General features: G+C 42.4%; 1 protein-coding gene across 1 annotated transcript in view; it reads left to right on the top strand.

The window, feature by feature from the left end:
* Positions 1 to 13,818, top strand: part of IFT38 (intraflagellar transport 38) — a 29,712-nt gene that overhangs the window by 5,293 nt on the left and 10,601 nt on the right. Inside the window, exons 4-7 of the mRNA XM_027118358.1 lie at positions 1,196 to 1,375; positions 3,987 to 4,082; positions 6,250 to 6,333; positions 10,071 to 10,204. Of these exons, the coding sequence (XP_026974159.1) occupies positions 1,196 to 1,375; positions 3,987 to 4,082; positions 6,250 to 6,333; positions 10,071 to 10,204 (494 nt within the window). The remainder of the gene's footprint in view (positions 1 to 1,195; positions 1,376 to 3,986; positions 4,083 to 6,249; positions 6,334 to 10,070; positions 10,205 to 13,818) is intronic.

Raw genomic sequence — 13,818 nt, 5'->3', positions numbered from 1 at the left:
CAATCTTTGTTGCAAAGTGTAAGGTTGACTGAAATATCTGAAATTATTATGGAAATACTATATAATAAGGGGAATTGAACATAAATTGAAGATTAATGATGAATCTAGTTATTGACATTACAAATTATGCTTACATAACACTGGTATTACTGGACGTGGGAAAAGAGACATGCATTACATAGTTACTCAGATAAATAAAAGTAAAGGGAAGTAACATACAGGAAAGATGAGTTACTATTCCTGAGAAATAATAAAGAGCACACCTAATTAAACCCGATTAGTTTAATGATGTGAAATATTTATTTTTCATGTCAGATATATGATCCTGCTTTTACTTGAGTAAAATTAAAGTATTTAAGTATTCAAACCTAGTAGAGCTAAAGGAGAAGAAACTGGACCAAAATTTTATATAGATAATATTTTTCTAATGGAAATTAAATAGCATGCAGATTTTAAAAAAGAATTTTATTTACTTATTTTTGAATAGGTAATATATTTTATGGTTCAAAAATTTTTTTAAATCATGAAACAATATAGAGTAAAATGACTTTTATTCTGTTTGCCATCAGCCCAGTTCCATTCCCAGTGATCACTATTCTTAATATCTTTCAGAGTTTCTTTAGGCATAATTAAGCAAATAGACTGTATATTCCTTTTCCTTCCTCTTACACAAATGGTGGCATACTGCACACCACCGTTTAGAATCTTGTCTTCATATAACAGTACATTTTGGAGAACTTTTCAAATACACATAGAGTTTCTTTATCCTCTCTTACACCTGAGTAGTATTGCTTGCAAGTTTATACCATAACTTATGTAATTTATACAGGTAGGCATTTAGGTTGTTGGTAACTTTTGTTCTTAGAAGCAATGCTGTAACAAATAACCTATACACATCATTTTGTTTGTGAATATGTATATCCCTAGCATAAGTTCTTAGGATTGGAATTGCTGGGCCAAAGGACATATGCATTTGTAATTAATTTTGTTGTCATTTACCAAATTGCTCTCCATCAAGATTGTATCAGTCAACATACCCACTTGCAATATATGAGTAACTTGAAAGTTTGATTCTTAAAATGATTTGGTTATATCCCTATTGTTGGCAGTGACATTTTCAAATGACCTACATGGAATTTGGTTTAGATTTTACGTGGAATGGGTCTTAAACTTTTTTTTTTTAATCTGAAAATAGGCCACTAAGGCACATATAAAACTCAATACTAAGAAGCTTTATCAAGCAGACGGGTATGCAGTGAAAGAACTATTGAAGATCACCTCTGTCCTTTATAATGCTATGAAGACCAAAGGTATGGAGGACTCTAAAATAGGAGAGGAAGATATCAGCAAATTCAAGTTTGACCTTGGCTCAAAGGTAAGGACAATGCAAGGCTTGTAGTGAGGGATGGAATGTTTATTTCTCAAACACTGAAATGGGCTATATCAATACAGCATCACTTCTTTCCTTACTCCTTGACTGAGGGCCATTTGTTAGTTTTGTGCTCATCAGCATTTGGATCAAAGCAGAAGGGACAATAAATTCAACTTTTTATTGAAAGCCTGCTGCTATCTGCCAGGCACTCTTCAAGCACTGGGGATACAGGCGTGAACAACAAGGACAGGAATCCTCTGTTCCCGTGGCTCAGTTGGGGGAGCCAGACTGTAAACTGCAAAGCAGAAGGAGTGACAGGTCAGATGGGCTGCATGTGTGGAGGATAGTAAAGCAGGGAAGGGGCTGGGGTGCCGGGGGAGGTGTCTTAAATAGAGGGCTAGGACAGCCTCAGGGATTGGGTGACGGTTTCAGCAGAGATCTGAAGGAGGGAAGGAGCAAACCATTCAGTGGAAAGGTGTGCTGTGTGTGTTTGAAGAAACACAAGGGGGCCATGTGATGAGAGCTGGGAGGGGAGGCAGCCTCAGGCCTGTGGTCCCTGGAAAGCCACTGTCAAGACTTTGACTCTGAGCTGGAAAATCGTTGAGTTTTGAACAAAGAAGTACATAATTTGAAACTTCATATTAAAAGGATCACTCTGGCTGCTGGATTGAGTCGGACTGAAGGGGGAAAAAAGGTGGAAGCCCAGAGACCTGTTAGAAAGCAGGAGGTGACAGCGCCTTTGAGCAGAGTGGCCGTCAGGTGCTCAGCTGAGCTTGGGGAGAGAGTGAGCTGCCAGGCGTCGGAGGACTCGATTAAAGCAACAAGCCAAACATGAAAGCTGTGTCTTTAATCACTAACTGCAGTGGTATAAGCAAGGGACTAAAGCCAGAGGAAGTGTCAACTCCCTGTTTCATAAGACTGCTTTGGCAGTTTTAATGCCCCCTGAGGTGTGGGAGAAGGTGTTTGCCCCACCTTCCCCAATAAGGAAGCCTCAGCAGAGGCACTGAAGAGGACCTGGACCCAAGGCCTCAGATAAAGAGACCTAGGAATGCAGGTCTTTATGAGAACATGACTGGCCAGAGGGCCTGGTTCCTTGACTGCAACTCTCTTCAGAGACTGCAGGGCACTGGTGTTCGAGCACAGCTTTCCCCAGGAGGCCTGCCAGGTAAAGCCTCCAGGATTGCCTGTGGTCAGGCCTGAAAACTCATACACAGGAGCCAGATCCTCACTGGGAGGAAGTGGTCAGAGGTTAGAGCATATTTTGAAGGTAGGTCTTATGGATTGGGTGTAGGTTGGAAGAAAGCAGACAGCACAAGGAAGGTCCTGAAGCAGCTCTCTGGTAGCGCTTCCGGGCTGGTGGATGTGTTCTGTGTCTCTGCCATGTGATACGGTAGTCGCTAGCCACGTGTTGCCAGCATAACCAAGGAACTGAGTTTTAAGTTTTATTAAATTTTGAATGGTTTAACATTGAAAACGGCCACACGTGACTAGTGGGCACGATATTAGATATCATGGCTCTAAAGTTTTGGGTGTGAGTTCCTGCAAGGACAAAGTTGCCGTCTATTGAAGTGGAGAAGAGTTTGGAAGGAGCAGATCTGGCAGGAAAGATGAGTTTGGTTTAGGACATGTTATGTTTGTGACGTCCACGAGGTGTCCAAGTGGAGATGTCAAACCTCAGCTCATGGCTTTAATCTTGGTATCAGAGCTGAAAGCTTGCGGGGAGTGTGCCTGGAAGGGAGGTCCGGGATTGGGGGTGGTGTGCGGCTGGACTCTGCTGAACTTCAGTGCTGAGAAGTGGGGCGGATGAGAGGACTCCCAGAGAGGAAGCTGGGAACTCGCTGCTGGTGAGGAAGCAGCTATTCGAGAGGAGTCCTGAGGACTGAGGAAATGGGAAGGAAGTCACCAGCTGTGAAGGAAGAGTGAGAGTTGCCAGTGGTTTGAAAATGAAAGAGGGTGGGAATTCGTTGTTTTGGGGAGAGGGAGAGGGAGCTGAGCTGGGAAATGTTTGGGCTCTTTGGAAGTTTAGTGTATTCATGGAAGAGTGTGTGACGTGTAGATCCTAAGAAAGAAGCTGTGCCCAGGGCCAGATCATCATCATCTTCACAGCAGTGCCTTGTGGGAGCTTGTAAGGCCTTCATGCCGGTGAGCTCATTTGAGCTCACAGCAGCCCAGTGAAGTGCAGCCTGAAGGCAGAGAATGAGGGGACAGGGAGGGTTAAACATAGGGCATCAGGGTTCTGCGGTAGGCATGTGTCCCTCAGGTTGCCCCTCCTTTGCTCACCCCACCACTGCCAGGGTCCCTTATTATAGGAAGCGTGTCAACGTTCACAACCCCCACAGCTCCTTGTTGCAGAGTACATTTGACCTGACATTTGGGTTTTTCAGGTGGCCTGGAATTGGTCTAATTTGTACTTAGATCAGTGTTTCCTAAACTGATGTTTTGGGAACTCTCTTCTCCAGGATGTAAATATGTGTCTTGTGGAAAATGTGTTCTATAGTCAAGTAAGTCAAGTATCCTGACTGGAGGTGGGAACCTATATGAACAGATTGATTCTTTCTGAATGCCTAATAAAAACCTGTCACTGAAGTTTCTGTTTTTGATATTTTCCTTCCAGATTGCAGATTTGAAAGCAGCCAGGCAGCTTGCTTCTGAAATCACTTCCAAGGGAGCATCTCTGTATGACTTGCTGGGCAAGGAGGTGGAGTTGAGGGTAAGCAGTGTTCAGATAACTCAGTTACCTCCTTAGCTAAGCAGATTTCCAAGGTTTCTTTTCCAATTCTGTTTTTCTCTGTTCTTTTGATTTCATTAAACGGTACCTGATTAAATGAGCTACTGTGGGGGAAAGTAATATACGTGTGGTGTTTGCTGCTGTTTGTGCTTCTGGTGGGCTCTGGTCTGTTTCTAATACCTTTGACATCTAGTTCAGGAATGGCAAATATGTGCCTGTTGCTGAAACTTTCCTCCTTGTGCCCGTGGCAGACTTTATTGATCATGATGCTTTCCCCCGGTACACTCAGCCTTGGCATTCTTCCCAACAAAATGCTCTTCTGAGCCTGTGGTTCCCAAATCTTGTGGCCCAGTGGAATCACCTGGGGATCTTTACAAACTACTGATGTCTGGCTTCCATGCTGATGTCATTGGTATGAAATGTGACTTGGGCACTGCGAGTTTTAAGTCTCCTGGGTGGTTCTAACGTACAGCAGAGTTTGGGAACCAGTCATTAATCTAGGTAGTCACTACCAATCATTTGAAGTTGATGTTACAGTTGAAACTTATTTGCAGTCCTTATTCTAGCCCATGCCAGTCAAGGAGGGTGCTCTGTCCACTGTGTTTAAGGAGCTGTTGAAGAGTGGGTTCGTAAAACACCCTTGGAGCTCCTATAGAGCTTTTTAAATCATCCAGCATCCAGGTCATCCCCCATACCAGTGGATCAAAATGTTTGGGGGTGAGAGCCAGATTTTTAAAGATCTCCAGGTGATTCCAACGAGCAGCAGAGGTTTGGACCTACTGGCTGGAGAAGAAATGGAGTGCTGTTTAATTCTTACCTGGGAGGATTTATGGCATTTGAAGCATACATGCTCATATCTAATGTTTTTGAATTAAATGCACTTAGTTCATTCCATTCCCATCAGGTGTATCATCCATGACTGCTCTCTCACTGCCTTGCCTGTGTTCTGGCATTGCTGCTACAGTGTAATGGCATTTTTCATTTCTGCCCTAGGAACAGATTGGAAGCGGGGGACTTGGTGCTAGCTCACCATCCCTGCTCTTGATATATTGCCACCTGGTGAAGTGTAGTTGGCAGAACAAACCTGACATAATGTCTGACAGCTAATTTAGATAAGCAGTGAGGCAGCTCCCGGCTTTCCATGTTTTCTGTTTATAGTGCACATGTCTACACGTGTTCCTCACAGTCCCAGAGACAGGAGCTGGTCACTTGCTATTTGCCAGCAGAGCCCTGGCTTCATTGTGAGGCTCACCAGGATTTCCCTGGGGACTCTTTTAGTACTGTCCTGTAATGAATTGATGGAGCAATCAGAGGCCGAACTGTTGCCATGGAAGCCAAGGGACCCTGAATGTAGGACTTCTCATATTCTGTGTACAGTCATGATCTGAGGAAGATCCCCTATCCAATATATGTTTTTCATACACTCAACAAAATATTCATTGAGGACCAGCACCAACCACAGGCAAGGAAGGCACTGTGCTCTGTGTCCTTGAGTAAGTCACGGTCCCTGCCCTCAGTAGTTTTCCACTGTGGGGGAGGTAATGTACACTGTGGAATAAAGGAAGCACAAGACAGGATTTGATAAAGTGCTCCAGGAACCCCATAACTGCATCTGCAATGAAGTCCCATGTTTCGGAAATTTCCAATACTGATATGATAGGCACAGATGCCTACCTTGATGGTTAGTGGTTAGTGCTGGGGCAGGGCCGAGCTGATTCTTCTCATTAGTTACAGTTGTCAGTAATGGGCAACTTAGAGGGATGTGATCACAAAGAAGATTGTACAGGCTGGCAGTGGGTTCAGACAGCAAGTTGAGCTGCACTTGGTTTGGGGTCACCTGAATGGAATGCAAGTAAAAGAAGCAAATTTTGGAGAAAAGATTCTGGATGGTGAGTTCAGGTTCCTATGGTGTTAGGGTACAGGGGGCCTGTGGCTGGAGAAGGGGACCTTGAGCACTGGAGAGAGGCCAGGCTGGCCAGAGGATTACGGAAGACACTTGGAGGAGGTGATGGCGGGAGTGCTTTTGCATCAGAGACCCACACAGTAATGAAGCTTTTGAGAACCAGTCCATAAGCCGTATCTAGACAGGGGAATTGGTCTTGAGAATTCGTCTTCTGAAAAAATAATTTCGCTTCATTGTTTCCAATAGGAACTGAGAACAGAAGCAATTGCCAGACCTCTGGAAATAAATGAGACTGAAAAAGTGATGAGAATTGCAATAAAAGATATTTTGGTAAGATTACTTCGCTTTTATTTAATGTTTTTATGCCTGGGACTGGAAAATAGTTCCTGGCTCTACAGGACAGAACAAGCCAGGCTTCATAACAAAGAAGGGACAGGTTAGTGGGGAGGTGAAAAATTTAGAGCACATTCTAGAATAGTTGGTGACTTACTGTTATTTTTCCCCTCATTACAAATATGAACAATTTCTCCTGTTGCTAAAATTTTGCCAGTTTTATTAATTTAATAATTCTCTTAAATTCTGCAGTAATTTTAGTAAATACTTTATGGACTCTTCATACTTGATTTAACCAGTTCCTCACTGCTGGGCGTTTAAATGATTTCCAGATTTTCTTAACTTTAAACAGCACTGTATAAATAGAATGATCATCATCCTTTACTACTTACCCATGATCAGTTGTTATTTGCTTATCTCACCTATATCATTCATTTGGAAAGCAGAAGGTGAGGGGGACTCAGACTACTTGGGTTTGAATCCCTCTGTGTGATTTTAGGCAAGTTACTTAACTTCTTTGTGCCTCACTTTCCGCATCTATAAAATGGGAGGAATGGCAATGCCCACCACATAGGGTCCTTGTGAGCATTCATTATGATAGTGCGTGGCACATAGTAGGTATTCAGTCATTATTAGAGATTCATTTTATTCAGTAGACACAGACAGGGGGGGCTTACATAAATTAAGAATAGTTATAAAACAAGAATTTGCTGTGAGTTGTACAAAACTCTAAGATTGGTTTTTATAGTACTCTTATCATAAAACAGTAATACTCCCTGCGCAGCCCAGCACAGAGAGTCGGAGCCTCAGCAGGGTGAGACGTGCAGGGTAGCTGAGATGGGAGATGGTTACATACAGGCAGGTTGATCAAATAAGTAAATATATTAAAGATAATGGAAGCCAAGTTTCTCACTGTTGGAGAATGGAGTTACAGATATGAAAAGGGAGAAAATTAGATTGAACCCTGAAATAGGAGGTGTTGGCTAAATGCATGCATTTCAATATGTAGATAGATATAGGAATAAATTTTGTTGTGTGTATGTACGTGTAGCAGATGTATGTAGTATATTTAGGTACATACACATGCACACCCACATACACATTCATACACTCCTTAGCTCTGAGCATACCTAGCACCCAGATCTTGGCTTCTAAATGCCATTCTCCACTAAAATGAAGCAGGGCTCTTCAGGAGAGATGGCTGATTCCAAAGCTAGGATAAGAAAGTACAAGATCTTCTTGTGCCAGAAAGCAAGGAAGTGCTCAAAGAGTGTCAGAAGGACACAGAAGCCAGCTTCCCCTGGCCACACCAGGGACAGGATAAGCATCAAAATGAATGAATTATAGTAATGGATTATAGACCATTGAATGAAATGGGAGATCTTGAGTTCTCACTGATAAATGAATACATTGAAAACTGATGAAGAGCAGGTTTTTCACATAGTTTCAAAGTAGCTCCCTACAAAATACTTATTAATTACAGAGAGGAAAAGAGTAATGTCATAGGAGAAGCCTGACAGACACCCTCTTAATCCAGTGGTCAAAGGAATATCACCAGTGATGGAGCAAACCAGAATTATGCCCACCTGATGGGATGCAGGGTTCAGTGATATCTGTGCTATTCCTGCTAGGGGTGTGTAATCTGAAGCTAATCAGACAAAGGCAAATTGAGGGGCATTCTGTAAATTCCCTGGCCCCTACTCTTCAACAGTGAAAAGTTCATGTTCCTGTCATGAACATCCAGGAGAGGTTGAGGAGCCATTCCAGACTGAAGGAGGCTAAGGAGACCTGATGACTGAATGCCAGGGGTCACTCCCATCTGCTGTTAAGAACTTCATGGGGACAGTGGGTCTGAGGGTTGGGTGGGGGTGGTGCGTCAAGAGTTCATTTCCTGTCTTGATGATTGTGTTGTGGTTATTTAGGAGAAAGGCCTTATTTGCAGGAAATACACATTAAAATATTTAGAAGTGATGGAGCATCAGGTCAGCAGCTCATTCTCACCTAGGTTAGGAAAAAATGTTTTGTATTATACTTCAGCTGTTTGTAAGTTCCTGATTGTTTCTAAATTAAAAAAAAAAACTAATGATAATACTTGTGTGCTTGTCAGTGTTCTGGCTGAATCAGGTTAGCATGACATGAATGTGCCTTTAGCACTAAGTCAGTATTAAAAATGGAACAACCAAATGAGGGCACAGTTCATTTCTTGGTGAACACCTCTTAAGATATCTTTTCGTTGCTGGAAAATATACATGATATTTGATAATTCTAAAAACAAAAGCGAAACAACAACATGGATACTTAAAAGGGGTTATGAAATATAGGCCATTTATTTCAGAAAGCTAGAGAAAATTTTTTGTGTTTATTACATTTGTCTTTTTTGAGGAACAGAACCTTTTTAAAAATTCTTTATTTTTGAGGTCAGATAGATTCACTAGGTTTTAATCTGACTTTGATTCAGAGAAATAGTTGCCATCAACCTGAGTTGTCTGTTCAGAAAGGAGCCCCACCGTGTCTTCCTCTGAGAGTGAACTCACATCTCTGCTGTGGTTTTTAAAGTACTTGCAGCAAATCAGTGGTTAGTGATATGATTAATCTTCATGAAAGCATCTTCGAAATGGTTAGTGTACTTAAACAAAAAAAATTAAGCCATAAAGTGCTGATAAAACTGATTGCTTCCAAATATGCACTGTCTCTGAGAGTCGTGGAGCGTGTCTGGGCTCCTTAGCTGATTTCTTTGTGGACCGCATAGTGTTTCAGAGGCCTGCAGGTAAACAGTAAACCTTCATGGGGCTACACACGTGTAAAGTCCTGGAGGGGAGGACCCCACCTTGGCCATCTGGAACTTAACAGCAGAGTTGGATAGTCCCAGCCTGGGGGCGCGGAGAGCAGTTCTACACTTGGCTGGTTGAGTTGCAGATGTCATTCCTAGGGCAGCAGATTGCAGCTCTGAGCCACAGGCCTTGACCTGGCCCGCTTCCCAGACAACACGAGTGTGAAGACAGTGCATTTACTCAGACTAGCCCTGCCTCAGATGAACTTGCTCTTATGGGAGGGAGGATGGGGAGGCCTGTGGTTTTCGCCAGAGATCTCTTTCCCTTCACGCTGCCCTCTTGCTCAGGGGCCTGTGCCACACTGCTGCCCAGGCTCCCTCCCCAAGGCTGGGTCACACCGGAGCCACCCAGGGAGCCACTTTCTCCTAATGGAGTGGTTTCTCTGTTTAGTTCAGTCTGCGGTTCAGCTGCCTGGGAAGGGGAGAGGAACCTTCTCTCAGTCCCAGCAGGCAGCGCATTAGAGCTGGGACCAGGCGGTATTTCTTTTTGTTCCCTTCTAAGTAAAGCTAAGATAAAGTTTGTGTGTGCATGTATTCTGTAAGTCAGTTATTTGTAGCTGGGGGGTAGCCTGAACTATGTAAATGAAGGCAAACCAACCCTTCAGAGTGAGGTGTAACCATCTAAACAAGTGAGGTGGCAGGAGGTTTTGGGTCCCTCTTTGGAAACACCTTCTCATGGAAAAAAAAAAGTAGATGATTCTTTCTAGGCCTATGTGATGTTCCTCCTGGAAATAGTTGGTTAAACGAGTGATTGCTTGGGGGAGGGTTTGCTCTGTTTGCTTCCCGTTGATTATGTTTAGTGAGGTGTTGCTGGGCTTGAGAGGTTGAGAAGTCCTGCTCTTCCAAGAGTCAGGTCGTGGTCCTTATTGGCACATTTGTCTCCTTCATTTCCTGTTAAATGTAGGTGCAGGTTCAGAAGACGAAAGACCTGCTCAATAATGTGGCCTCTGATGAAGCTAACCTAGAAGCCAAAATTGACAAGAGGAAATTAGAGCTGGAAAGAAATCGGAAGCGACTCCAGACTCTGCAGAGTGTCAGGTAGATATGAACACCTGAAGTGTGAGTAGAACGCTGTCTCTGCAAGTTAAAGCAGACTGAGGGAATATATCGTCAGTGGTATTAACCTTTCAAGCAGTGGGAAAAGCCCAGCATAAAGATGTCTCTGCTGCAGAATGTACGTGTGTTTTTAACAGGCACACTGCTAAACTCATTCTCTTTACTGCTTTCAATATGTCTGGAAAACTGCTTAGTTGTTGAACCTCCCTTCTAGCTTTTATAGCTTCTTGGAACACAAGTCAAAGTAAGTAAATCCAGATGGCGAAAGTTATACAAGGCCTGGCTCCTCAGATCTGTGACTTGCCATAAATTAGGTGGAAACAGAAACATACTCCCATTTCTTGGTTTGAGTAGATTTTACAGTTTCTAATTCCTCACTGGTAATTCATCCTTCCTCTGACTTTCCCTTTCAAGTGTGTGCCTCACATTTTCTTGGAGCCCACACTTGCCCCCACCGCACCTCTTTCTTGTGCCCTCCCTTTTTCTCTCACTTTGTACCCTCCTTCCTTTGCTTTGTTTCTGTGTTGCCCTTCCTCCGTTTTCATTCTCCCGTTATTATTCTCTCTTTACTCCTTCTTTCTCCAGCTGCTGTATTTGCTCTGAATGTGTCTTGCTTTCTGGGGACACGTGCCTGGCCCACACTCTGGCTCCTGTCCTGAGATCTGCAGGAAGGCAGCACCTGGGGGCAGCAGACAGTAACCGAGGGAGCATCAAGGCTTCCTCTTTGCCAAGGGCAAGCCCACATCCCTTCTGCCTCTGGATCAGGGCCACCAGATAGATTTATCTCATTAAAAACTTCTGCCTTTCAAGCATAAATTCATTTTTGTTAAGCCTCAGATCTTTTGTTTTTTTAATTTATTTTTATTTTTTTTATACAGCAGGTTTGATTAGTCATCAGTTTTATACACATCAGTGTATACATGTCAATCCCAATCGCCCAATTCATCACACCACCATCCCCACCCCCCCGCGGCTTTAACCCCTTGGTGTCCATACGTTTGTCCTCTACATGTGTCTCAACTTCTGCCCTGCAAACCGGTTCATCTGTACCATTTTCCTAGATTCCACGTACATGCGTTAATATACGATATTTGTTTTTCTCTTTCTGACTTACTTCACTCTGTACGACAATCTCTAGATCCATCCACATCTCAACAAATGACTGAATTTTGTTCCTTTTTATGGCTGAATTCCATTGTCTATATGTACCACAACTTCTTTATCCATTCATCTCTTGATGGGCATTTAGGTTGCTTCCATGACCTGGCTATTGTAAATAGTGCTGCAATGAACATTGGGGTGCATGTGTCTTTTTGAATTATGGTTTCTCTGGGAATATGCCCAGTAGTGGGAGTGCTGGATCATATGGTAATTCTATTTTTAGTTTTTTAAGGAACCTCCATACTGTTCTACATAGTGGCTGTATCAATTTACATTCCCACTAACAGTGCAAGAGGGCTCCCTTTTCTCCACACCCTCTCCAGCATTTCTTTGTAGATTTTCTGTTGATGCCCATTCTAACTGGTGTGAGGTGATACCTCATTGTAGTTTTGATTTGCATTTCTCTAATAATTAGTGATGTTGAGCAGCTTTTCATGTGCTTCTTGGCCATCTGTATGTCTTCTTTGGAGAAATGTCTATTTAGGTCTTATGCCCATTTTTGGATTGTGTTATTTGTTTCTTTAATATGGAGCTGCATGAGCTGTTTATATATTTTGGAGATTAATCCTTTGTCCGTTGATTCATTTGCAAATATTTTCTCCCATTCTGAGGGTTGTCTTTTCGTCTTGTTTATGGTTTACTTTGCTGTGGAAAAGCTTTTAAGTTTCATTAGGTCCCATTTGTTTATTTTTGTTTTTATTTCCATCACTCTAGTAGGTGGATCAAAAAAGATCTTGCCGTGATTTATGTCAAAGAGTGTTCTTCCTATGTTTTCCTCTAAGAGTTTTATAGTCTCTGGTCTTACATTTAGGTCTCTAATCCTTTTTGAGTTTATTTTTGTGTATGGTGTTAGGGAGTGTTCTAATTTCATTCTTTTACATGTAGCTGTCCAGTTTTCCCAGCACCACTTATTGAAGAGACTGTCTTTTCTCCATTGTATATCCTTGCCTCCTTTGTCATAGATTAGTTGACCATAGGTGTGTGGGTTTATCTCTGGGCTTTCTGTCCAGTTCCATTGATCTATATTTCTGTTTTTGTGCCAGTACCATATTGTCTTGATTACTGTAGCTTTGTAGTATAGTCTAAAGTCAGGGCGTCTGATTCCTCCAGCTCCGTTTTTTTCCCTCAAGACTGCCTTGGCTATTCGGGGTCTTTTGTGTCTCCATACAAATTTTTTTTTTTTTTTTTTTTTTTTTGCGGTATGCGGGCCTCTCACTGCTGTGGCCTCTCTCGTCGCGGAGCACAGGCTCCGGACGCGCAGGCTCAGCGGCCATGGCTCACGGGCCCAGCCGCTCCGCGGCATGTGGGATCCTCCCGGACCGGGGCACGAACCCGTGTCCCCTGCATCGGCAGGCGGACTCCCAACCACTGCGCCACCAGGGAAGCCCCTCCATACAAATTTTAAGGTATTTTGTTCTAGTTCTGTTAAAAAAAAAATGCCATTGGTAATTTGATAGGGATTGCATTGAATCTGTAGATTGCTTTGGGTAGTGTAGTCATTTTCACAATATTGATTTTTCCAATCCAAGAACATGGTATATCTCTCCATCTGTTGGTATCATCTTTAATTTCTTTCATCAGTGTCTTACAGTTTTCTGCATACAGGTGTTTCGTCTCCCTAGGTAGGTTTATTCCTAGGTATTTTATTCTTTTTGTTGCAGTAGTAAATAGGAGTGTTTCCTTAATTTCTCTTTCAGATTTTTCATCATTAGTGTATAGGAATGCAAAAGATTTCTGTGTATTAATTTTGTATCCTGCAACTTTACCAAATTCATTGATTAGCTCCAGTAGTTTTCTGGTAGCATCTTTAGGATTCTCTATGTATAGTATCATGTCATCTGGAAACAGTGACAGTTTTACTTCCTCTTTTCCAATTTGTATTCCTTTTATTTCTTTTTCTTCTCTGATTGCCGTGGCTAGGACTTCCAAAACTATGTTGAATAATAGTGGTGAGAGTGGACATCCTTGTCTTCTTGTTCCTGATCTTAGAGGAATTGCTTTCAGTTTTCACTATTGAAATGATGTTTGCTGTGGGTTTGTTGTATATGGCCGTTATTATGTTGAGGTAGGTTCCCTCTATGCCCACTTTCTGGAGAGTTTTTATCATAAATGGGTGTTGAATTTTGTCAAAAGCTTTTTCTGCATCTATTGAGATGATCATATGGTTTTTCTTCTTCAGTTTGTTAATATGGTGTATCGAATTGATTGATTTGCATATATTGAAGAATCCTTGCATCCCTGGGATAAATCCCACTTGACCACAGTGTATGATCCTTTCAGTGTGTTCTTGGATTCTGCTTGCTAGTATTTTGTTGAGGATTTTTGCATCTATATTCATGAGTGATATTGGTCTGTAATTTTCTCTTTTTGTAGTATCTTTGTCTGGTTTTGGTATCAGGGTGATGGTGGCCTCATAGAATGAGTTTGGGAGTGTT

Source organism: Aethalodelphis obliquidens, unplaced genomic scaffold, assembly GCF_003676395.1.
Source record: "Aethalodelphis obliquidens isolate GAN/ISIS:26980383/991018 unplaced genomic scaffold, ASM367639v1 scaffold18, whole genome shotgun sequence".
In the NCBI taxonomy this organism is placed as follows: domain Eukaryota; kingdom Metazoa; phylum Chordata; class Mammalia; order Artiodactyla; family Delphinidae; genus Aethalodelphis; species Aethalodelphis obliquidens.
The sequence above is the reverse complement of the archived record's forward strand: the minus strand, read 5'-3'. Positions and strand labels throughout refer to the sequence as shown.